We start from the raw sequence: 24,161 nt of genomic DNA on the forward strand, positions 1-24,161 counted from the left end.
CCATTAAAAATTCCAGTGAGGTAAATAATTATCATCCTTCTTTCACAGATGAGTAAATAAAGATAGTAAATAAATAGCTGGTCTGAAGCCACAGAGGGAATTCAGTAGTTACAGAAACAGAACACCAGTTTTCATGTTTATATATTCCCTTTTAAGAGCTTCTATCCCACTCTACTTTTTCATTCTGATTACATATTAGTCTGTTACCGCTTCCAGCTAGCACACTTAGCTCAGATTCACAGGAAAACCTCACAAGGGAACAGAATATGCTGTATTATACTCTATAAGGTATACATTAGAGATCCCTAAACTGGATCCAGAACAAGCAGCAAGACAAAGCACATCAGCCTGAAGTAATCTAATAGTAGAGGGAAGACTCAAAAATTTATTCCTTCAGAGGTCAGTTTTAAGGTCATGACAGCATCAGTCATCTCATCTGCAACACAAGCATCTTCCCAGTATGCTCTACTACCAACTACAGGCAAAAAGTAGCTTACTTCATTAGGAGTTTGACACCTAGCTTTATAACGAAATAGCTTTATAACGAAATTCCAGCCCAAGTTATTGAAACTATAACAGTACATTGCCTGATAAACCAGCTTTCATCCTACTTAATTACATCCACATGAACCAGTAGATCAGCACAGATCAACTACCAATTCATCTCTTTGAAAAGAGAAGTACCACGAGGAGCATGGAAGAGCCACTAGCTGAGCTTCTGTAACTGGGGACTGGGTTTACACTCTGGACTACTAGGTAGGAACTCAAACCTTAGTACTACTTCTGTAGAGATAAAACAGAAAGCTTTGTATTCCAGGTTCTTAAAGAACAACAGCACAAAAGAAGGTAGCATAGAAAAGATACATTTGACAAAGAGTACAATTCTCAGCAGCAAATCATGGCCAAACAGAAAGAAAAACAATCCTATTACTTAAACTACTTATCAGTAAAATATGACTGGTCAAAATAACTTGATGGAACCACAAGAGGCTACTTGATAGGGATGGCTACACAAGAACATGTGTGGCATACAGAAATGGAAAAGAAGGTACATCATTAAAAATAAGAACTGAGTGACACTTGAGGGCACTGCACTTAAGAACAGGGAGAAGGTCAATGCTTTATTTCATAAAGATACAGAAAGCTAGCTTATTTCTTACTTCATTTGTGTAATGCAGTTTAAGAAAAATCATAGTTATTGCTCTGCTTCCACATCTCATGTCCGTATAATGCCTTTAATTAAGATTTGAAATGAAAAACATATAAAAGCAGGAAAGTATAATTTCTGTCTTCAACAATGTAACATTTTACAGCATTACAATTTGAATTGTTTTACAGTAGATGCATTTTAGGACTTTTACTTTCCAAATGATTTCCTTAAAATTGGAATCTCCAAGAAGAGTTTTGTGTTTGCTACTCCATTTGTCTACTGGAAAAATGTTTAGGAACTTAAGAATAACATAGCACCTCAAACCGTTTATGGGTATCCATTTGAAAGTCTGTACACAGTTAATTCATACAAAACAATTTTTTTAGGGCTGAACTAACGGTTCAAACCAGTGAAGCTTTGAATTTTTTTTTTTTTTTTTTTTTTTTTTTACATAAACTTGGTTCTGCAAAAGACAAAATTACCAGGAATTCAGATGTGGTCCATAGCCATACTAAGGGAAGATGGGAAAGATATAAATGTCCCTCTTTAAGGGCTGTAACACCACCTTTGTAAAATTATACTTCCACTGAATTGAGTTTAGGTGTTTGATGAGAGAGCTTGGCATAAAGGAAGAGTTGTTGGGAGTAGGGCAAAGAAATTTTAGAGAAACAGACTTATCAGAATGATTAAAGCAAAAGCTGAAAACCCCAAAAGCATATTGATATGCAGAAATGAAATGTTCACAGAAATCAACCATATCTCATTTTAGTGATTGACTGACACCTAATAAATATAATAGTTTGTCTATATATTTAGGCAATATTACTCTGTGGATTTGCATATATTGTCTTTCATATTTCAATCCATCTGTTCACGGTCTGAGGTTGTATTGTTATTAAATTGCTCACTCTATTATGTACTCCAAGATCTTGAAAAGATTTTTCAGTAGACAACCACTGAAATATCTGGTAATTTGATAATGTTAATATAGCCCTATAAAAAAATAAAGACATCAGAACACATACACATTTAGGAGCAACTCTTACAGATAACAGCTTAAAGAGTTTGCCAAACATAGTTAAGGAGCACTGATAAATTAACATGAAAATGACCGTATATGACACAGTATGTTTTCTCTTTAGTGGATTAACAGACAACTCAAGTCTATTAGTGCTCTCAGTGCTATATACACATCAAATCACCACTAAAATACAACTTCCGTAATTTTAACTTCAACTCCCAGATAAACAAGACTCCTTTAACATGACAGCTACAAGCATTCATGAGAAAATAAGTTCTCTAAGCAGTCATGTAACAGAAGCCATATGCAGAGACACATACCAGTAGCAGATCAAAATCTTGCTACACTGAACTCAGTCTCCCCAAGAAACAATTGTGTTCCATTTTCTGACACAGAAAAATCAGTATTTACAGGAGTATGTTTCTCACATAGTAAAATCAGGTACATGACTTAGTTTGATCCCAGGTTGTTTTGCCAATTATTAGGCCTAGCATAAAGGACACAGCCAGCATAAAGATGAACCAATAACCAAGCGGTATTTGATACAAAAGAGTCAGTACATGGGTGAGTGCTGGGGGTACAAACAAGTCAGATTTTACATAATTAACATCAATCCCACTGACCCCAATAATGACAACACACAACCAACAGTGGGTGGAATAAATGGTGAAATACAGTTTCCCACAGAAGGGATAGGGGACAACAAGCCAAACACATAAGACCAACGAATCCACACACTGAATCTCTACACAGCCCACATTTACAAAAGCCAGACCTGACTGGAGCCCAGGCCCAGGGAGGCAGGAGGTCCTTCCCCAACAGGGAACTCTGCATAGGGCATCCACCTCACAGACAGACACTGCCCCTGCCTGCAACTGGTCCCAGCTTTTATCCCTAAGTGGGACACCTGACCTTTGCTTACTTAATGTGGGACACCTGGGGCTCATTTACCCAATGGCTCTGTCTGCAAGGCTGCTGCACCCTGGAGGGAAGCTTAAAGGCAAACTCACCCCCCCTTTGTGAAGGGCTGTGGGAATCACCCACATGTCAACCTTAACTTGGGGTTGGGGTTAAAACCCCAGCATTTCGCAAGTGTAGTCACAAAGAGGAGCAGTTGGGAAGCTCCAGTGGAGCTGGACAGACTATATAGGAAAAATACATTTACAAAAGAACTTGAAGGGAGGGAAGAGGGGGGTTGTGTTTGAAAACATCAATTCCTTATCACAAATGTGTAAAGCGCATAAAAATTAAAACATAAAAATCCATCACAGTCTGTGGCTTATCACATTACAATGCATATTCTTCTTCTGGTCACTGTGTTCCTGTTTTAGTGCTAGTTTTCACAATATCGCTATACTGAATTTAACATTTAAAAGACCTAAGCCTTTGAAATATTAAACGTATTCTGCTAAATGCTTCAAAAGACAGCTCCAAAGATTGGAGAAACTTAATGCCAGAGAAAGCAGCTCTTTGCAGAATGTAACTCCTGTAAATCTTCAAAGAAAGGGCAGTCTCTAAAGACAATGGATTGGGCAAGAAATTTTTAGCATGCCATTAATCCAAAAAAAGCTCAAAACAAAAGTACAAGCAGACTGGGTTGTCTCTCTGAAAACAATACTTTCCATGCCATAGTATTTCTTCAATATAATTTTCATTTCGCTACAACATTACTTTGAGTTTTCTTTAGCAGACTTTCTTTGAAAGGTGGGAATTTCTGAAGCATAGGCTCCAGTTGTGAGTCATTACTATTGTTTCCTTTAAATTTTCTCACCAGCTCATCCTGCATCACTTCCCTTGTTCTCATGAATGAACAACAGTAATGGAAACATATCCATTGGTAAGAAAGACTGAGAAAACTATTGTGATAGATTTAAAATGCCCTGTCAACAAAAAGTTAAATTTATATCTAGTTGCTAACTTTTAGGATTGTAGGTAGGAATTAAGAAATTTGTTTCCTTGTTTAATACAAACTCATTCAAACTTTGAAGGCATGTGACTTCTTAACAGCAAATAAAATGCACCCATCTTGTGCAATATTGTTTTATGATCCATTACAGTAAAAAGGAAAGGGAATGTGATTTTAATCTTAAAATAATATGCCATTTGTGTAAAGTCAATACATCATCAAGGCTTCATTTCCCCATAGCATCTCTGTATTTCAGCACAAGGGGGAAAAAAACCCCGTCCTTACATACCATGAAATCTTACCGCCCTTCAAGATTAATGGGTACTAGTCTGTACGTACATTAAGAGGTCACTCGACCCCATCTGTTGTGCAATAGCCAGGCACACTGGGATAAGAGGAGGAGACTGAAAAGCTTAGTTTCCCCTCTATAATTCATTACATGCAATCTTTGTGTTGCGGACCCTTCGTGCATTATGCCTGTCAAATTCCCTTTGATACCAGTGGAATTTCTGAGCATGACTGGAGTGCCACACCATCACATCAGGCTCTGTCAAGTGCTGTTTTCCTGCAGCAAATCCCTCCAGTTACTGAGGCCTTTCTTAATATTGGGTCTGGAGGTTAAAAAACAAACAAACAAAGCTTCACCAAACAAACAAGAGAATAAATTCCCCATAAAAATAAGGGGAATGATCTAGTTTTATTAAACATGTGCAAGCTTTCACAGGTTGCAGACACGGTGTTACTCTGCTACCAAGAGGGACAGCAGATGCAAAGATCTTTCAAAGTGCCCTTCCATGAAGGAGCACTATATCACAAACTCTGACTAGATAGCTATCTAACTACCTATGGTCCTCTAACACAACTGACCACAAACATTGCTAATGCTTCTCTCCTTTCACGATTATAAATACACCGTTTTCAGGGAACAGCCTTGCAACCAGATTCTCTTTCTTCTTGTTTGCTGCTCTTTTATTCATTAAAACTGTCTCAAAAAGATGCTTTCTCTCGATATTAAGATCTTGTTTGTACAGTTAAGGCAAAAGCCCCCGGTGCTATATGTAACATTGCCATCTAGTGACATACTGCAAGGGTGTTTCCTGCCGATAAACTGCTCAATCACTTTTTTCCCAATAAAATCTAGCTCAGTGTAGTATTGTTAATAAAAGATTATTCAAACCGTTAATGTAGTTTAATACAAAAGGAAATTTTATTATTTGATTGATTTTAGAATATTTCTCACTGTGTGTTTGCATTTCCATGATTAGAAGTCTGGCTTGTACCTTTTAATATTGCTAATGACAAAGACCTTTATATCAGTAGGAAGTGGAAGTTAGTATTTTCTCCTGTAGAAAGGGATAATGCGGGACTATTTGCACAGTTGCAGACCTTGCTGTTAGTGCTCTGAACAGTCATGTGCATTTTTACTTGTTTTACTTTTTATAATAGAGCCTTCTCCTGATGCATGTCTTACATGCCATCACCTTAATCAATACCAGCTACTTTCAAAACTTTAAACGTAAGACCCGATAGCCTAAGTGGAAAAGCTAATCTTAAGTCAAAAAATGAACAGGCTTGTGCTGTGGATCAGCACCATACACCCACTTCTGGGTTACAGACTTCTCTTGGGCAGAAGTTAGTCCCAGCAATGTCAGGTGAGCGACAGTGCCACAGGCTCACCCCACTGAGACACCGAAAACCCGCTGAAGCAGCAGAAGCTGCTCCAACACTGTCTTGTTAAAGCAATAAAAGCTCTATGGAATCACAGCCAAACCCCAACCTGACAGTAACCCTGTCATGCTCCCTCCCTTCAGCTTTACAAGGCCTGTAGCATGCACCTCAGCCTTCCCAGCCCTGGGAAGACTACACTGCACTGCCTCTCACCACTCTCATGACAGGTTTATAGCTCATAGTTCCACAAATAGAGGACATTTCCAAAGGGCCTGTCATAGTTTACTCAAATTAATTGGTTGACAAGGTTACCGTTACCTGTCTCTCAACGTATCACCAGTTCCAAGCAGTCTTTGAAATGGTGCTACTTGCTAGAAGTTATTTTACGCATGTGTTGGCAGGGTGGGATGCCCTATCTGAGCCATTTTTAGGCTTTGGACCCAGGCAATGAAGGTGACCATTTGATTGAGTTCGCAGATGAATAAATGAGGTTCAAATGAAAGAAATGGAAACCTAACCATACTAGTTTTGCACCTCAAACGGCTAAGTGAAGTGTTAAGCAGATACTAATTGATTATCTATGCATGACTAAAGGAGTGATTATACTTTATTCATTCAGAGAGAAACTGTGTTTTGTCAATCAGCTCTTTACTTCACACTACTTACTTTGTGCTACAGAGGCATCAGCTCGTGAGCCAGGGTGTAAGAGGTGGAGGAAGGGCGTAAGATTTTCTTCCAAATCCGTTACCTTTACACTAAGTCATCCTCTGTCATATCTTATCTGGGCACTTTCAATGTGCGGCACTTTCCAAGTGGCTTATGAACACTATTGATCCCTACTCACAGTAGATGTAGTCTTTGTCAAAAATACTTTCCTAGTGCTTGCACGAGAGAAAAACCCACAACATTCTGGAACCGGTATAAGAAAGCCCAATAGATGTAGTCCTCCCTCTTTCTTTCGCATATATACAGAATATATTATTTTTTTATGCCAGTTATTTTGGTCCTTTTATTTGGAGTGGCTAAAGTTGGGTAGGGAAAGGATAAAAATAGTGGTTTGTTTCTATTACAGTGGGAACTGCCAAGACAGCAGTTCTCATTTCATGCTCAATCCTTTCTGTTGTTTTTAACCAAGACTTCTTTGAGACTCATGTTGCTGCAGCACTAGCAACTGACTGGTATCTTTTCTCCTTGGGAAGCAGCTGTTCCCACTTAGCAGGGGTACATGCTCAGAACACAGGCATTTACCTTAAAGAACGGGGTCAATGTGGTTATCTGTATAGAAATACCACCCCACTTCAAAGGACAGCTATTCATGCTCCACTGCCCAAATATTTAGGAAAAATATTTTTATTTTGTTTCCTACAGGAGACTTTTAACAGGCAGTTAATAAACACACTGAAAATTGCCAACAACAGCAGAGCACCAGAAAGAAGATAATGTTGTCCGGTCTTGTCATTCTCTTATCACAACCCTTACATATACAATTCAAAATTGAAAAATTTGACTTCGTAATGAATTAGGTTTCAAAGTGCTTGTGACACAACCAAACATTACTCCTATAAATTTTAAAACTCTGTACCCTAGTTCTGTCATCTGTAACTTTGGCCCATGAAAGATCTGTAGAGGAGCCAAGAATAATATCCCAGAGTCCTGACTCCGTCATGGACTTTAATTGTAAGGATTCTTTCATTTGTAACAGATGACTGGTCAAATCCCAGGGATAAACTAAACAGTACTATCTTAAATGTCACCAGACATTTAATGTCTAGAAAAGGGAAACGCAAGGATATCACCTATGTACACATGTACATCATTTTGACTCATTTTTTTACCATATTATATATGGCATTCATAAATATGTCAAATATTAAAAAAGATGTCACATTAAGAATAAGCCCACCACTGTTTAACATAAAACACCTTGAGAAGTCATTCATTAAATTAAAATCTGTCAAGTCTAATGGGTAACAAGCTGCACAATAGCATTATATATCTAAAATTAAAACCAAAGCTTCTTATATCCTACTGTGAAAACGGACACTTTTCAATCTCAGTGGTTTTGTGAAGTGAATGCCTGACATCTACTGGTAATTATGCAAACTGTATATTGCTGAACCAAACTGTCTTTAGCTTTGAGACTAAGGAACATGCTTTAGAATATATAAATTATTCTAATAAAAAAGATTTAAATTATTATATTCATGATGCAATGAGGTTTCAAAACTGAACTGCATCAATGTTGCTTTTACTTGTTTGATGCAAGGTAGTGAGTGTCTTAGAATTTCCTACAAAATTTTCCTACAGGAGTGATCAAGTCTGGTCCTTGAAAACAGTTTTTCCCCAAAATGATTTATGTGCACGCTACTTTTAATAAATTAGCAGAAGCAATTCTAGTGGTATTGTACTTCAGATTCCATTTTCTTTAGACTGAACATTTTTAGAAAGATATTTCTACACTATTCTGTAATATTTCACTCATGCTACCAAAAAATAAAATTGCTAATTGAAACAACAGGACTGCAGAAATGTCCATTAAAATACTGACTTACAAAAGTCCCACCTGTGATGAAGGCTGCAAAACATGCCTTTATTTAAGAGGACTTATAGGGAGTCAGTAAAGACACAAGAGAAAAAAAGGGATATTGCACTACAAAAAAGCAGCAAAAGGGACTGCCCTAAAAACAGTAAACTGAAGGCTTTCTGGTTTTCACCCTTCATGAGTTACATGCTTCTTTTTCCAAAATTTGGGGATTTACCAGCATAAATAAGTAGGACTCAGTTTTACAATACTTAAGCACCTGTGATTTTATGAAGCAACAATAGAACATGATGCCTTTGTAAAACATAATTCAGAAACTAATTTTGTGCATGAAGGAGTCAGCATATCAGAATGAAAATAATCCTGCTGGATCACAAACAGAAAGCAGGAGAGAAAGAAAGAACATACACAGCAAAATGGTGAATTGTAAAACATTTTACAAATTCTTTAATATGGAGGTAGCAAATAAAATGCTATTTGACAAATTTTAGAGGGAAAAATAACTCAAGACTTCCAAAGTTAACAGCTGACCTTTACTGAAAGTCTGTATGGATATCAGATAGCAGAACTCCTTCAGTCACAGAATCTGTTCTTTCACTCCAAACAAAAATAAATTTTATTGGACAAGATTTTCTCTTGCCCTGTAGAAGAATCACCATGAACCCCATGAAACGGAGAAGGGGAAAAAAAAAAAAAAAGAAGTAAAAGCCATTGCCTCCATCCATTTTTATTTTCTCATTTTTCCTCTGTGCCAACAAACCCAATAAAATAGAATTAAAATCTGGTAGAGTATTTTTTGAATCCCTAAAATTCCCTGGTATTGACCAGTTTTTGAAGGATTACACTGCAATAAAATACACATTTATACCATACATAGTTATTGGGTCTCACTGGAAGGATAGTATTTTGTTATGTTAAATACAAATGGAAGTTCCACATTATTTGTTTGCTTTATTATGAAAAAATCAGAAATTTTTTAGTACTTGAACAATTTCTCCTCCTCATGGGATAGGGAGAGCATTAAAAAAAAAGAGACACGTGACTAATGAACTCATGACATTATTACTATGCTAAGTATCCAGGAAAAAAACAAACATACCTTATCTGAAGTCATCCACTGACTGACTTTGATGAATATTGATGGGATTATCATGGAATTAGCTGCCTTTGAGGAGTGGCCTACTGTCCATTTTCAGGAAGTCAGCAAATTTCTGACTGATAACTTATAAAAATGGGGGATGGGAAAAGAATAGTGCTGACTATTCACCAAGCAAAGACAACTCTCAAGTCCCAAAAAAGTTTTGTTACTTTTTTATATCAACATGCTTTTGGAAGATGTAAATATTTGCAAGGACAAATTCCATCCATTTTAAGAAAATGAAAAGTGTTAAATCTGCAAACCCTTTTTCCTTAGAGACTTCAGACATAGTATATCTTAACATTATTCTGGAATAACATGGTAGGGAGTTGCTTTGCCAGTATTTCTACTTATTGGTTATGGGTTTTTAAACAGTAAAAAAAGGTTGTTTGTTTATAAAGAAAGGGAGTGCACTAAAAATCAGCTTGTTGGGATGCCAAAAATATTAAACCCCACAAACATATATCCTGTAACTGGGTCAAAGATTATCTGGGTTATTTTGAATTATAAAACTGAGTGGCAGGACATTCTTGAAGCAGCACAGACTTCTGCTTTTAGACTTTGCAGCCAAGCTTGTAAGAGACAGACTTTGCTTTGTTGCAAAATTAATGTTACACCCTTCATAGAGCTGTTTTCCAAATACAAAATAAGAATGATAATAAACTTTATCACACAGTCAAGGTTTAAATTATTTTCTAGCTACAAGGAAGGTTTTTTTCTTTATTTTTTTTCCCCTTCTCCTTTTGACAGAAAGATGGCAACTCTAGATGCCAGAATGTTAAAAACCCATTGACTACTCTGTGCTTTTTCCAAGACATAGCACTAGTTTACTTGGAGCCATTCAGAATTTTTACTTCATCCATCTTCTTGGATTTCTAGCAGTTATAAGCAACGCATTCCTTAGATCAAGATTCAAGGGTGAAAATCCAGAAGTATATTTATTGACCTTATTTATGTGAATTCTGTCTGCACAGAGCCAACGTTTCCAGTGACATATGCTCAATTGCATGTAACAAATTCTCCAACCACTTTCAGCTTGCAACCAGAAAGTTCCTTTTAAATATAATAGTTTTCAAAAAGCACTTGAACATCATTAGAAAGCAGTATTTGTAACACTTTCTACTCAGTCCAGGACTATTACAGGATCAATTAGCTCAGTTGAAATCCAGTTTCAGATCTGTGTTTAAGATTATGCAGATACAATTTCTCATGTTCTTATATTGCATGGATTTATGCAATGGGATACCTTCAGAGAACAAGATTAAATACAATACAGGAAACTTGCATTAACTGTGAAGAATATAAATATCACATAATTGTACTGATTGTTAAATCAACATCTTAACATTAAGAATCACAAAAGCTATAAAAATAGCCAGAGTCATCTTTAAATCCTTCATTTAATCAGTCGTTCAAGACATTAGTACCTAGGTTTCTAATAAAGATTAACTGAATGGGGTGGTGGGAAATGAGAAGTAAATATTCAATTACAAATACTTCATAATACAAGTTATTTTTGTTATCTGATACCACATATGGCTTCTACATATATACACAATTTTTAAAATCTAGACAGCAATAACCAAAGAATGTGGGTAGAATGTGGAAAGTGTCCTGACAGTCACCCCTTCATCTATTCTTCTCTCCTAGTTAACCCAAAACAAAAAATCCAGACTATTTTGGTTAAAGATTTAACTTTTCTCAGTGTCTAGAGCTATCATTATCAGCTCTATGCTCCTAAGACTGTATTTAGCACATAACACTCTAACCCTAAAGCATATGACTAAGTCATATCTACTACATACCTTTGATGAGTTAATGGATCTATTGCCTAACTTCTGGCAACTAAGGCACTTTTGGGACTCCAGTTTTGGGAACTGCTTTCTCATACTTCATTATGGCCTGTGATTTTAACTATTGAAACAGTTATCTGGAGCATGAATTTACCACTTAGTGGAGTAACTCATGCACTCAGGTGAGCTGGGATAGTTTTACTTACATTAATATGATTGCATAAATGCCAGCCTGCAACCACAAATCCTTTCCCACCTCAGCCCCATGGCACATAACTTAGCTGCTGCCCCATCATCGTGATGAGGGGGACACTGCTTCAACCCACCCTCCCATTGCTGGGCTCCCCATCCCAGGGTGGAAGGGGGCCACAAGATGACCACATCAAGAGGTTACGCAGGCAGGGAATGCTCTCTTCATCAAAACCCACAAGAGAAATACAAAACTTAGGTACACTCCGTTTTACACCTATCTTGCAAGTATTTTCCCCTCTTTGGATCTTTTCCCTAAAGCTCATTAATAGCATCAAAGACAGTGTCAAAAGCCTTATTTCAGTCAAGATATCTTGGTACAGTCTTCGCTGTTTCTAGGGATGCTCCTTTGACTAATTCTTCAAAGCTATTTTGCTCTTAAATGGTTTTGAAAACGTGAGGCCTAGTGAGATACTCCATTTAGGAGTGAGACTTGACAATACAGAGAGGTGACAATGAGGCAAAGTTCCTAGCTCCTATGGAAGTGGATCAGAGCTTTTGAAATGAGATAGTCCTTACAGTGAGATCAGATAATGTATATGATGAGATATATAATGTAAAATAATTTTATTAAAGCTTGAAATTGTACAAAGCACTTTACTTTTTAAGATTAACATGTTTAAATGTAAAAACCCCCAGTCCTCAAAGAGAAGAATGCTAGTGTTGGCTGTTGCCACACATGCAGCTTGATTGCAGGAGCCAGTGCTCCTCCCTGTTTCTTACTATGCTGGTTCCTAAAGTAAAAAATAAGTGAACTGGTAGTATTTAATGAGATGGGAGCTGGAAGAGCAGAGAAGAAAAAGAAACTCTGACCCTCTCCTTTCAGAATTGGGACAGAGAGATGAAAAAGTAAAACAGGAGGAAAATTACCTTTTAGAAAAAGAAAAAAAAGAAAAAAAAGAAAAAAAAGAAAAAGCAGCCACAATCTCATCACTGTTAGTTCACAATCACAGTTAAACTACTTCTATCTTAATCATCAATTACTACCTTACACAAAAAGAGCTCTTTTATCTGCCTGCCTTGTCAGCTACTCATAACTACTTCTATTACAAGCAATTTTTAAAGGCAAATATTTTTTTAGACTTAAACCAAATACTCATTTCTGAACTGACCATCCATAGCCACACCCAAACCCCTTTTTCTCATAACAGCTCCTATCACCACACTCTGAAACCTACGTGTACAAAATCTAAGTCATGGTCCTCAGCATGAACACCTAGGATTACAACAGTCACTTGGAGAAAACCAAAACAAACCCAATAACACAAGAAACACTGAGCAAGGGGGCAGACTGAATTAACAGCACTATCTGTACCTGTTGGCCCTGTTGCACCACAGAAGCAAAACCCCACATGTGAAGTCCAAAGCCGGGCTCTGCAAGGGGAGTCTTCCATGAGGAGTTCCTAATGAGGAGTCCTCAGTTTCACATTTGCCTGCCAACCACCTGTGCAGCCAGGTGGTGGAAGCCCATGGAAGGCTCGGCACACACTGTCCCAGGCAATTCTACCTACTGCCAGACAATCAATGTTTTTGAGAAGGTTGTTCGCAAAAACACTTACAGTACGGCTTAAGAATGCCAATCTCTTTCTGGAAATAAATACATAATTTTCTTGTAAAGCACTTGGAAGTCATTGGATTACAAGTGCAAAATACATGGCAATTGCTGTTAACAGATTTACAGGTATACTATAAACATGTCTTGAAATTATAGAAACACTTGATCACTGTCATGGTCCTCTAGCGTTGGAAATACATATATTGTCTCTAATCCAGTTTTGCCAGTTTTATGATTTTAAAGGAGTGCCAGCTGTCTCGTCAGTCAATGGCCTGGAGCACTGCTAACAAGCACAGGGGGATACAGCTGAAAAGCAGAGGGTAGCTCCAGGTGACTGTGGTGGGCATCATTAACACTGAGCTGGGGGAAGGAAAGGAGTCAGGAGGTCAGGTATCACCTTTTGACCATATCTTCAGTTTGAAATATTATCTTAATTATGTATGACTCCATTATATTTATTCTTAATCAATAGCTTCTAAATCTGGATAATGTAACTATATTGATTCAGAGGGATGGTTTTGTTCGGTTTGTTTTCTCAACGGCTAATGCAACGAGGATATAGTTTCATTGTTACACCATTAATGTTTGGGAAAAGAAATCATTAATGCAACTCTTTTGGACTTTGGAGTAAACAGAAAAGAGAGCGAAAATTCTATCTTTCCATTTAAAACAAGTGAATTAAGAATTGGTAATTAAGAACAATTATTAGTGGATAAACTAAATAGTAACTTGCATAAAAGGAATTATTACTGTGACACAATACTGAGGGAAAGAGAAACTTTAACAATGGAATGCCTACTCTGTGCTAATCTAAATACCTGTGCTTTATTGCTTCAAGAAAGTGCAGATTCACAAAAATAGTCCCAGGGAAATGGTAGAGGGTGCCAGAAAAAGAAACAAAACAAAACACCAAACAGCTGCAGTTTGGCTTGTTCAAGCTAAGCTCTGAATTTTTCTGCTTAATAAAAACATGCCTGATGTTGCTACTGTAATATGAGCATTTACATGTGTGCTTGGAATGGGACTCTTCATGCTAAAAATTATACGCCTGTTTGCTTGTTTGTTCCCATGAACAGTTTTAAATATTTTCAAAAGTTTTAAACTGTTATAAACTGTAGCAGAAGAGACAAGACGAAGTAAAAGCCATTTGTTTTCATAAAAGTTTTTAAGTTTGTAATGGTTTTTAATGGTGAAAAATCAAATTTCTTCCAAAATAAAGCAAGCAAATAAACCAGAATATTCTGTAAGTACCATAGACTTACTAGTTATTTTCTATATATTTTCTGACAAATTTGGCATAAGATTGCTCCTTCAATACCTGAATTTTCAATCTAAATACTTTCATTTTACAGAACTGTTCCTGCAAAACCTCTCTTGAAATATTTTTCAGAAGCACATAATTTTCAACATTTGGAATCCAAAAACACTGCAGGAACACTACTTGAATCTGGCTGTTAAGCAATGTCATAGCTAGCTTTAATTTGTTTAGAAGACGCTTATTAAAAGAATAAACCACCAATAGTTAGAAATAATTTATTTTCTCAATATCTTTCTGTTTTCAATATCTATAGTGCCAGTCCATAAGATTCTATGGGCAGGGTAGCAGAGCTTTAAATACAGATTTTAAAAGTTATTTTCCTTTCTAGCATAGGGCTTTTCACGTTGCAAAGCACGCTCTCATCAGTAAATAGAAACCCAGGCCACTTTAAGATTCAGTCCTTAGACAGGAGCTCCTGTCTCCAGAACCTCAATAAATTGCTACCTAAAATGCATCAGAAGTGTTTTCAGTTCAAATTTCCTACAAAGGTGTTTCAAGAGTTTTCCCATTAAATAAATCAGTTGCTAGGGAATACACCTTTTGTACACATCCCTACATAAACCATCATTATTTAGTTAGTAACACATGTCAGAAAACAATCAGCTGCCAGCAATACTACTACTACTTATTTTTGTGAGATGTATCAGAAGAGACAAGTAAATATGCCATGTTTCCATAAAAGGGTATTCTTTTTATAAATGGTTTGAGCATTGTCACAACAAAATACAGCAGCCATTTTACTTTTTGAAAGGCTTTAAAGAGACCAACTGAGGAATTTGCCGCCTTACTCCTTGAACCAAGAAGAGAACAGAAAGCCTCCTGTCCTGCTTGGTAGCTAAGAAGCAAAGAGCAAGCTATTACAGTATCATTTAAGTGCTCATCTATGCCAGCTTCTTCCTCAGGATAAAACCGAGCTCTGATCTCTAAGAGCTTGAAAACTCAGTGATGGTTTCTTCTTCAGCCCTCTAAAGGGCTTACATCAAACATTCTAATTCCTCTTTACTGGAAGAGGTTAGAAAACTTCAAGCATTATGTTTAAAGCTACAATTTCAGTGTCTTGAAATTCTGATATCTGCTGGGAGGAATATACCAATTTGGAGAAAAGGAGGTAGATTTAACTCTGACATTTTTTGACAGCGGATCCTTGTCTTCATAGTTAAAAGCACGTTTTCCACAGACAGCCATTATATTCATTGGAAGAATACTGGCAAAGGAATACAGGGAAGCAGTCGAATGCCAAACCCCAAGAAATCAGTTTCAGTAAACATTTCAGGAATATAATTTATGAATAAACCAATCACTCACTTGGTAATTAACAAAACCACTCCACAACTCTGCCCAGCTATCTCTAAAAAAATAATTTGTTTCCCTTCTGTATAACAGCATTCTCTGTAACAGTTTTTAGAGCAATATATATTTTTGATATCAAAGCACAGAAAAACTAGAATGCATTTAGAATGTACTAAATAATCACTTTGGGGTAATTCACAAATATTAAAGACCCCTTTTTAAAGCAAGTTGGCTTCCTCAAAATCTGTCAGCTCTTAGGTGAACTCTCAAGAAAGAGGAGACTGCTCCAATCTTTTGCATCTCTTTTTGAAAGGTTTGATTTTTCATAATTTTTTTTCTGATTTGCAGTATTAAAAAGTTTAAACTATGTTTGCTATTTTTTAAAAGCCCCCAGTACACTCAGAAAATCTGGCATCTGTCAATAAATTAACTTCTACCATATTTTGTTTGAATATATACATGTACATGAAGAACTGTCAGAAAGTGGCAAGATAGGCAAGTGCTTCTCCTTCTGGACACATGATGAGCACATAACACTAGTCAATCAGTATGAACCAAGAAGCAATCCTGACACCCTGGTTTCTTCTTTCTGTCCTCCCAGCAATGACAAACATTTGCAGCTGTAGTTGAGTGAAGGAGGACACAAAGAGCAGGACATGCAGCCACAGAGGCCACTTCTTCAGCAGAGGTGCTGACTGGAACTGCTACACACTGCTTGCTACCTTTCCTGGTTGATGCAAATCAGGAAGACTTGCAGGTAGACTCGTATCCATATTCAAGTTGGTAAATCTGTCTCAATTTCTCTATGTTCCCATGGAAAATCCTCTATTTCTTAAATGTATTCCCAGACTGTTTTGGAAAATAGCTGTCCCATTCCTTGCTGGGAAAGGGCCCCTCTAATATTAGTTGCCACAGCCCACTCTGAAACAAGTGTCTTCATTCTCCCTGCCGAGCAGATCCCAATAAAGATCAAGTGGTTGCTTTTGTAGACAATGTTTCTTCACCTAAAGCTTTCTTCTTTTCTTACTGACTTATGCTTCATACACTGAAAAGATTTTTTAATTCTTCCAGTTAACTGCATTTTAAGCAGTTATTAAAATGTTTTATAATACAGAATTGCATGTGGGCTACATCAACAGCACACAAAACAAGATCTACAGGCTGACAGATAATGAACTACCAGTTTTCAAAGTAGTTGTTGGCAGTCCTAAAAAGGACCAAGTTTACCTTGTGTAATGCACTAAGCATGCACATTTAGCAAAATGCTGTAAGCCAGAATAGCCATTTCCTTCAGACATTGGCAGAAACTGACTCCAGAAGGTGTATTTGAGTTCTACACAGATTAAATAACTATCACAGTACCTAAAAAAAAAACCACAGTAAGACAACCTTCTGGTTTAAAAACGTTTATTTAAAAGAAAAGTAGATCTATACCCAGATGGCCAGGAGAAAAAAAAAACAGAAATCCCCAGTTCCACCCCCCCGCCCCGTTCCTCCCCCTCCAAACATTGCTGTGCAATTTACCTTTCCCTTAAGTTTCACCTTCAGTGTTTTAATTAAACAAAACCAAACACACCTGAACTTTCATTTCCTTTTTCTATGCTCTTAGACCTGAGGAAATTAAGTACCTTTCACTGAAGGGTTGCATGGGATGTGAGAAGAAACCGCCATAAAATTTATTCACAATATACAAGTATAAAAATATCTTGCTTAGGATTAAGTATTATAATTTAATAACTTTTCGTTGTTTCATAGGTATCTGGGAAAGGTACAGACACATGTCCTGATCCTGTTACAAGAGGTAGAATGCCAGCATTTGGTACAACATTCCAGGAGAGAGTCAAAGTGACATTCCTGTTTCCCCTGCAAAAGCAACAAAGAATATTAGTACAAATACTCAAGTTAACTAATTTAATTAACAATAGTAAACAAATTAGGATACAAATTGTTTTCCTGAATCAGAAATAATGGGCTTTTTAATTTTATGTAGTTACTTCATGAAGTATTACCTATTTCCCAGATAAGCTTTTTTTTTTTACTGTTACCTAACTCCTTTGGAGTGGAGTGCATTACAGAACCAACTCTACAGAAACCCAGAAGCCTATTGCTTATATTAGCAGTGTATCTTCTCATCTACAGAAGAAACAGGATACCTTGTATTCCAAGGTCATCTTCTAACAATCAAACTACAAAGGTATCAGATAGAACACATGTACCTTACCACAGCAGTAAAAACACATATAAAATGCAATGTATGCAAGTAAATCAAGACAGTGACATGAACAGTAATTAGAAAATGATGTACGTACTTGAGACCATTTCCATCATCGAAGAAAAAGTACTTTGACTTCATGTCTTTCAAGAACAGCCTTGGGTTATCTCCTCTCAACATTATCTTGTCCCAAAGGACCACCTGGTTTAGAGCCTAAAACCAGAATTGTCATTAAGTTGGCACGGTACCTTACAAGATCATATTCAGTCACTGGAATTTCACAGCATTGTTCATCGAAAACCCCTGAAGTTGAAATATGTACTTGTAATCCACAACCAATTTAACAAAATAATGCTTTACTGGAGAGAAAAAAATATTACTACAGACTGAAATGTGGCACAGAATAAATGGGAACAACAAAGAACAGCTCAGTAAAACATGAGAAAGCCATTTAAAAAGTCATAAACTTTCAAAGTCTTACAAATAATGATGGGTTTTCCTTTTTAATTCAAAGATAAGTCACTTTTCAAGCAGTTTTTGACTTTGTTTCCAATCAAGAACTTAAATTGAGCTATCATGACACTGCCTAGATATTTAGAACTTTAATGGAAAAAAACCTACTGCAATTGCAAGTGTAACCCCAAGAATTGTATGAATGAAAAGACTGACCCCAAAATCTCAAATATTTGAAACTTTACACTGTTAAGTAATTAAGTGCTAAAGAGTCTTGTTTAGTACCTTACAGAATATAGAAAATAGTATTTCTCAATATCTGTAAGAACTATTGATTTACATGAAAAAAACCTGCAACCTAAGTAAAACAAGACAACAAAGTCCCAGATATAGAGCCCTAAAATCTATTTTAGCATAAACACAGTATTGGCATGTATAAAGTAACTAAGCTACTTTAAAATAAAAAAAGTAGGGAGATAGTTTTGTGTAAAAAGTTATGAAAAAACCCCAAGCTTTCACTATATCCTTGCAAAGAGACCACAGTAGCTTTGACAGAATTCAGTGGTACCATGGCATCATGATGTTTCATTAAGGTAATTTACTTCCATACGCTGTTCTACATAGCTCCTATCAGATCAGTGAAAAAAGCTGATCCAAATTGAAGTATCAGCAGCAACCAATTTAAAGGATGCAGCAAGGCCAATTATTTTGAGCAGTATATGACAAGATAGCATAAATGTATTATGAAGCTACAGTACAGGCAAACACATCTGTGGTCTATGAATAAAAGACCCACCACACCTGGCCAGACCAAAGGCCATTACATCTTGTTTGTAACAGCAGTCAACGGCAGAACATCAGGGAAAAGTAAACCAAACAGAACAAATAAGTGGAAATAAAAAAAATCATTTACAGTCCACTGTTGTCAGTGAACAACAAGGCGTGTGTCACCGTTCTCCCACTCTGCTGGCCACATACCCAGTTAGGTTTCATGAGGGTGAATTTCCCACCTGGCAGTTAACCTGTCAATAAAATAATCTTGAAGACCAGTAAAACCAGTCCAAGCTAGTAGGAAATGTGGTGCCTTAACTCTTCCCAGCAGAACTTCAGAACGTTAAAAATAGCTGCCATACAAAATGGGTAATTGCTTCAACTTTTTGATACTTACATTGTTTTTTGTTGAATATTCCGCAGACAAATACAGAAACAATTGTTTAACATTCCAGTCAAATATACTCTGCAGATGTATGCAAGTTAAGAAATATACCATATTGTACTTACATAACCTTGTTTTATTTCTACAAGATCTATACAGACTGATAATTACAGTGAGTTCTTACCTTTCAACATATCACATCTAATTTATAAATCAGAGCCCTTCCAGGAGTTCTAATAAATATTTTAATCCTATTAAAGCAACAGGTTTCAGGGCTGTTCTTTTTTTTACTATTTAAGAAATCTAACAGCTATTTCCTCCAATGATTTAAGAGTTCTGTATTTGACACTGCAACCCAGTAATAATAATCCACTGCTAGACAACCTATGATAAAACCTTAAACATAAAAGGCAAGACAGAATTCTTCAGTAAATATCTTCAAGGCAATTATTCATACTGTCAACTGGTATCTAACTGTGGATCGAGATACAATGGCATTAAATAATATATAAACACAAAATTAACAGCGTGTAGAGAGTTTAAAGATCCTATAATACCCACATTAGGGAAGTTAGTAGATGGGAAATATTGCATATTGGAAGGGACATCAGGAATTAGCAAATTTAATTACCTACTTACTACAAAGAAAGTCAGCTGATTACACTGGAACAAAACTGCTCAGATTTTTGGTCAACAGTAAAGAACTAATGACTGCTATTTGAGAGTGTCAGTATTATAAAGTTATTATTCTAAATACTTCTCTGTTTATTTGGCAATAAAATGCACCATGTGTGACTAAGGAAAAGACCTTTTAACTCATTTTTATTCCAGTATTGTTTATTATATTTGACACTATCTCAAAGAATAAATTAAGCAGATTCCTCAACCAGCCGCAAAAGCTGTTCTATCTTGTTTCACTCATCCCAAGACTCGTGTTAAGCCGCTAATTCGAAAGGCAAGTAAGGAAAGCATTTAATAATTAACTGCTGTTTCTGCATGGATAGAGCTATTTTACTTGGAACATTTTTCATCACTTAACTCAAAACAAGATTCTGAAGATCTCCTTTGTAGAATTTCTTAACACTTGCTAAAGTTAGCCATGAAGAGTTTGTGAAAACTGTCTCCTCCCCTTTCTCTAGTTTACTTTTCTGTCATTTTATTTAATTCTTCCTAGGACTAGCAACTTGTTTCCTTTAGTTAAGAGAGCCCATATCCCAGTAGCTCTTCACAAATTTTGTCCAAAAAGACTAATCAGAAAGTTGTATCTTACAACCCTACACACTGCAAGGCTTGTTTATGCCAGGCATGAAATATTAAGCCAAGAGATTTATATAAAAAAATATCAAACTACTGCTACTATTAAAAGTAATTAAAACATGGAATCTTTATGTCCACATACTGTAGACTAATCCTTGTATAAGAACACTTCTTTTAGTGGTCCTGTCCTGCCTTGTTCTGTCTCCTCCTATATACACTGCATACAATTAATCTACTTCTGAATTTCAGTTTCTGGTTTTAATATGTATAAGCATTTCAGAGGTAAAACTCAGACTTAGGACTTCACATCTCCTACTTCCATCTGATAAAAAAAATCCCACTTATTCCTGTGCAACGCATATCTGCAAAAATGTGAATAACCTGTTTATCCAGCGTTCACACACATTCAGGACTTCTATTTTGTTTGATCTACTTACACAATGTGGTACTCTTCAAAAACAGGGAAACTGAAACACTGAGGTAATCAGTGCCTTGCCCAACAGTGACAAAAAACAGCAGACAGGGAAAAATCCCAAGAATCTCAGTCCAGCTGCAAAGCAAGGCTTAGTGTAATCACCTGAGGTAAAGCACACCGTCTCATACTGACTTTGCAGAAAAACACAGATTACTTTTTTTTAACGTCAAGATCCTAAATCCTAAGAATGATACCCTTCTACCATCAAAAAACCTACGCAAAATAAAACCAAAACATCCGCACATAATCCTCTTTCCCCAATAAAAAAGAGGCTAACAGGGAAGCAGAAAAATACAAAAGAAAGGTCACAAAAAGGTAACAGCAATGAGAAAGAGGCCAAAAAAAAATGTGATAAATTTTGTAGCACCTCATATGCTTCCCAATGAATTTCATAATATTCAACATTAAAGATTTGATAGTTTAACATCTAAGCAAGTAAAAGATTACAATGTCTTTTTATTTTTAAAGGAAGACAGGTACTTGTATGCAATTATTATGTGGCTAGAACTTAGAAAACCTCACAAAAGTTTGAAAGGTGCAATGGAGTTTCTAGATTCAGTATGACAGTCAAAACAGTATGTTATTTAAATCCCATAATTCACACCTCAAACCAACACGTATTTCACTTAACGGTAACACTGTCCAGATGTTAAAATGCAGTTCCTGTTATTTGATACACTGCACTTCACTATAGAGCTTAATTTTAAAACCAGGAAATCTAAAAAAAAAAAAAAAAAAAAAAAAAAAGTGCCCTGTGTCATCTACTAGACACAGAACAGCTACTCCAAGTTCTGTTCTACTGCCCTACCTATGTAAATACTACTTTTCATTGCTTTAGATTTATATTTGAAGACAAACTGCTAGCTTTCCCAAAGTCCTGAATATCTGAAGATTAAGTGGTAACAAAAACAGATGTAAAGATGTTCTTATTTCAAAGTGTTTGCAAACCATTTTTCCCATTAAGGATATCTGCAGTAATGTCAAATGTGATGAATCCCAGATCACTTCTTTCTCTAGGTCCAGTGAAATCTTCTACATTTTTTCTAAGACAAAACAAAACACAAGATTATCTTTCCTCATTATTTCTCTTTCATGTGTTACATAAGTTATTCTTACTACATATCTCATCCATTTCCTGTACTTTCCTTTAAATACTTTTGGCTAAAACACAGTCAACATTACAAAATAAAACCTGCCTTCCAGAAATTACGGAGCCTGTTTTGAATGACAGACCTTGCCACTACAGTAGTCTAAATTATATAAGTAGTCTATAGACTTTTTCCTGTTAACAAAAATCTCTATTTGTACCTAAACTACCAGACATTTCATTTTAGTAAATATGTGTTAGCCATTCGCAAATATATAAAGCTGACTGGAATACCGCCAGCATAGCTGTCTGCTGGCAACGATTTTCAGTATTATTTCTCAACTTTCCATTAAAAAAAGCCTCTAGTGCTCAGTCTCATACAAGACACTTCAGCCATTCTGATAAAACAGCGTTTAGGTTTGTAGTACACAGAAGATTTCTCAATGGAATGTGGTTTTTTCTACATTATTATTACAAATCAATGTTTGAAGAAATATCTGACATTGCCATACTAAACCACATTAGAAAAAAACCCTGGAAAATAACAGACACACAGAAGATATTTTCATATGTAGTCACAAAGCTTATCAATTTAGTCAACTTACCCTCTACAAGGAGGAATACCATAAAAAGGTTGGTAATCAGCTAATGTAACAAAACTTTTATGAACTTCTTACATTTATTCCAGCTTGAAGATTAGTCCATTAAAATATCATTTCATTAAAATTAGACTTAGTAATCTCAAAGAAAAAAAAAAGGTTACCAGCAGAAAAAACTCTTTTGGAGACAGTAGTTAAGAAAAACACCAGCAAGACTTCCCAATGTAGGTCTTGCTATAAATTTCCATCTCTTTGCAAAAAGCAACGTCTTTTTAAGCAGTGAACCTTATCAAGCATTTGACCTCATTTCTGAATCCCTGTCAATGTGGTAGAGTAATGGGCCTTAAGCCAGGGACATGCAGAATTTCTCAGAAGTTCCAAGAAAAGCAACTAAGGTATAACATCTCTCGCTAATAGCGGATCAGCACATCATGGAAGGGACGGGTATAACGCTGTAAATTCATAAATATTAGGTATTAGTATTCTCCCTCATATGCATCAAGCTCACCTGAGCACTCAAAAAGATGCTTTTATGATGGTTTTATATTGTTTGCAATCCTCAATCTAGCATAAATACAGCATTTATTTTCACGAGAGATTAAATCAATACAAAATGCAATGGCAGTTCACACCTTATATTTGCATTCACCTCCCCTTTCAAACCCTGCTGCTAGCCATCCACTCCTGCCACCTACCTTGGGGTGCTCCAAAGCTCCATGAGCTGCTTTAGCTCACTGACTTGGCCAAAACCAAACTAAATGGACTCATTAGTCGAGCCAAAACAGCTCAGTCTTCAAGGACCATGTGGCTAAAAGCAGCAGCAAAGACTTCCACTTTTTGGTGGCTGTAGCAGCTGCTCAACTGCTCGTGAAACTACGGCCCTCCATGCCATACACACTTAACTTGATTAAAGTTTTCTGTGACAGTTTCCTTTTCAAAAAAAGAAATATTGTAAAAAAGGTTCCCTGGCACAAGTTTGCATCGGCATATTGTGTCACGCGGGCAACACGCTTCTGATGTGGCATCACGTATTCCGGCTACACCTGGTGCATTTCACGGGAAGGTGAGCCGGCCCAGTCAGGCTGCTGCCACCGAGCTCGCCCAAAAGAAAATATGTTACCAGAGGAAAAACGCAGGGGAACTACGCATTAAAAGAGAGGGACTACGGTGAGAAACCGTATATCGGTTTACGTCCCCGCAGTTTGCCGCGCGGACCGGCGGCGGAACGCCCAAGGCGGGCGGCACCGCCCCAGCTCCCGCCCGGCAGGGGCGTGAGGCGGCGGAGCGCCGTC

General features: G+C 36.7%; 1 protein-coding gene across 1 annotated transcript; it reads right to left on the reverse strand.

Annotated features, from left to right (window-relative positions):
* Positions 1 to 17,020: 17,020 nt before the first annotated feature.
* Positions 17,021 to 23,602, reverse strand: SPCS3 (signal peptidase complex subunit 3). Its single transcript, XM_026847263.1, has 5 exons — positions 23,565 to 23,602; positions 22,153 to 22,226; positions 19,464 to 19,540; positions 17,940 to 18,055; positions 17,021 to 17,493 (listed from the first exon to the last, which is right to left on the reverse strand). Exons 1-5 carry the CDS (start codon positions 23,585 to 23,587, stop codon positions 17,361 to 17,363), a joined length of 423 nt encoding a protein of 140 aa, XP_026703064.1. The 5' UTR covers positions 23,588 to 23,602; the 3' UTR covers positions 17,021 to 17,360.
* Positions 23,603 to 24,161: the final 559 nt, after the last annotated feature.

This window comes from Athene cunicularia, assembly GCF_003259725.1.
Source record: "Athene cunicularia isolate RWA chromosome 4 unlocalized genomic scaffold, athCun1 chr4_part1, whole genome shotgun sequence".
Lineage (NCBI taxonomy): Eukaryota > Metazoa > Chordata > Aves > Strigiformes > Strigidae > Athene > Athene cunicularia.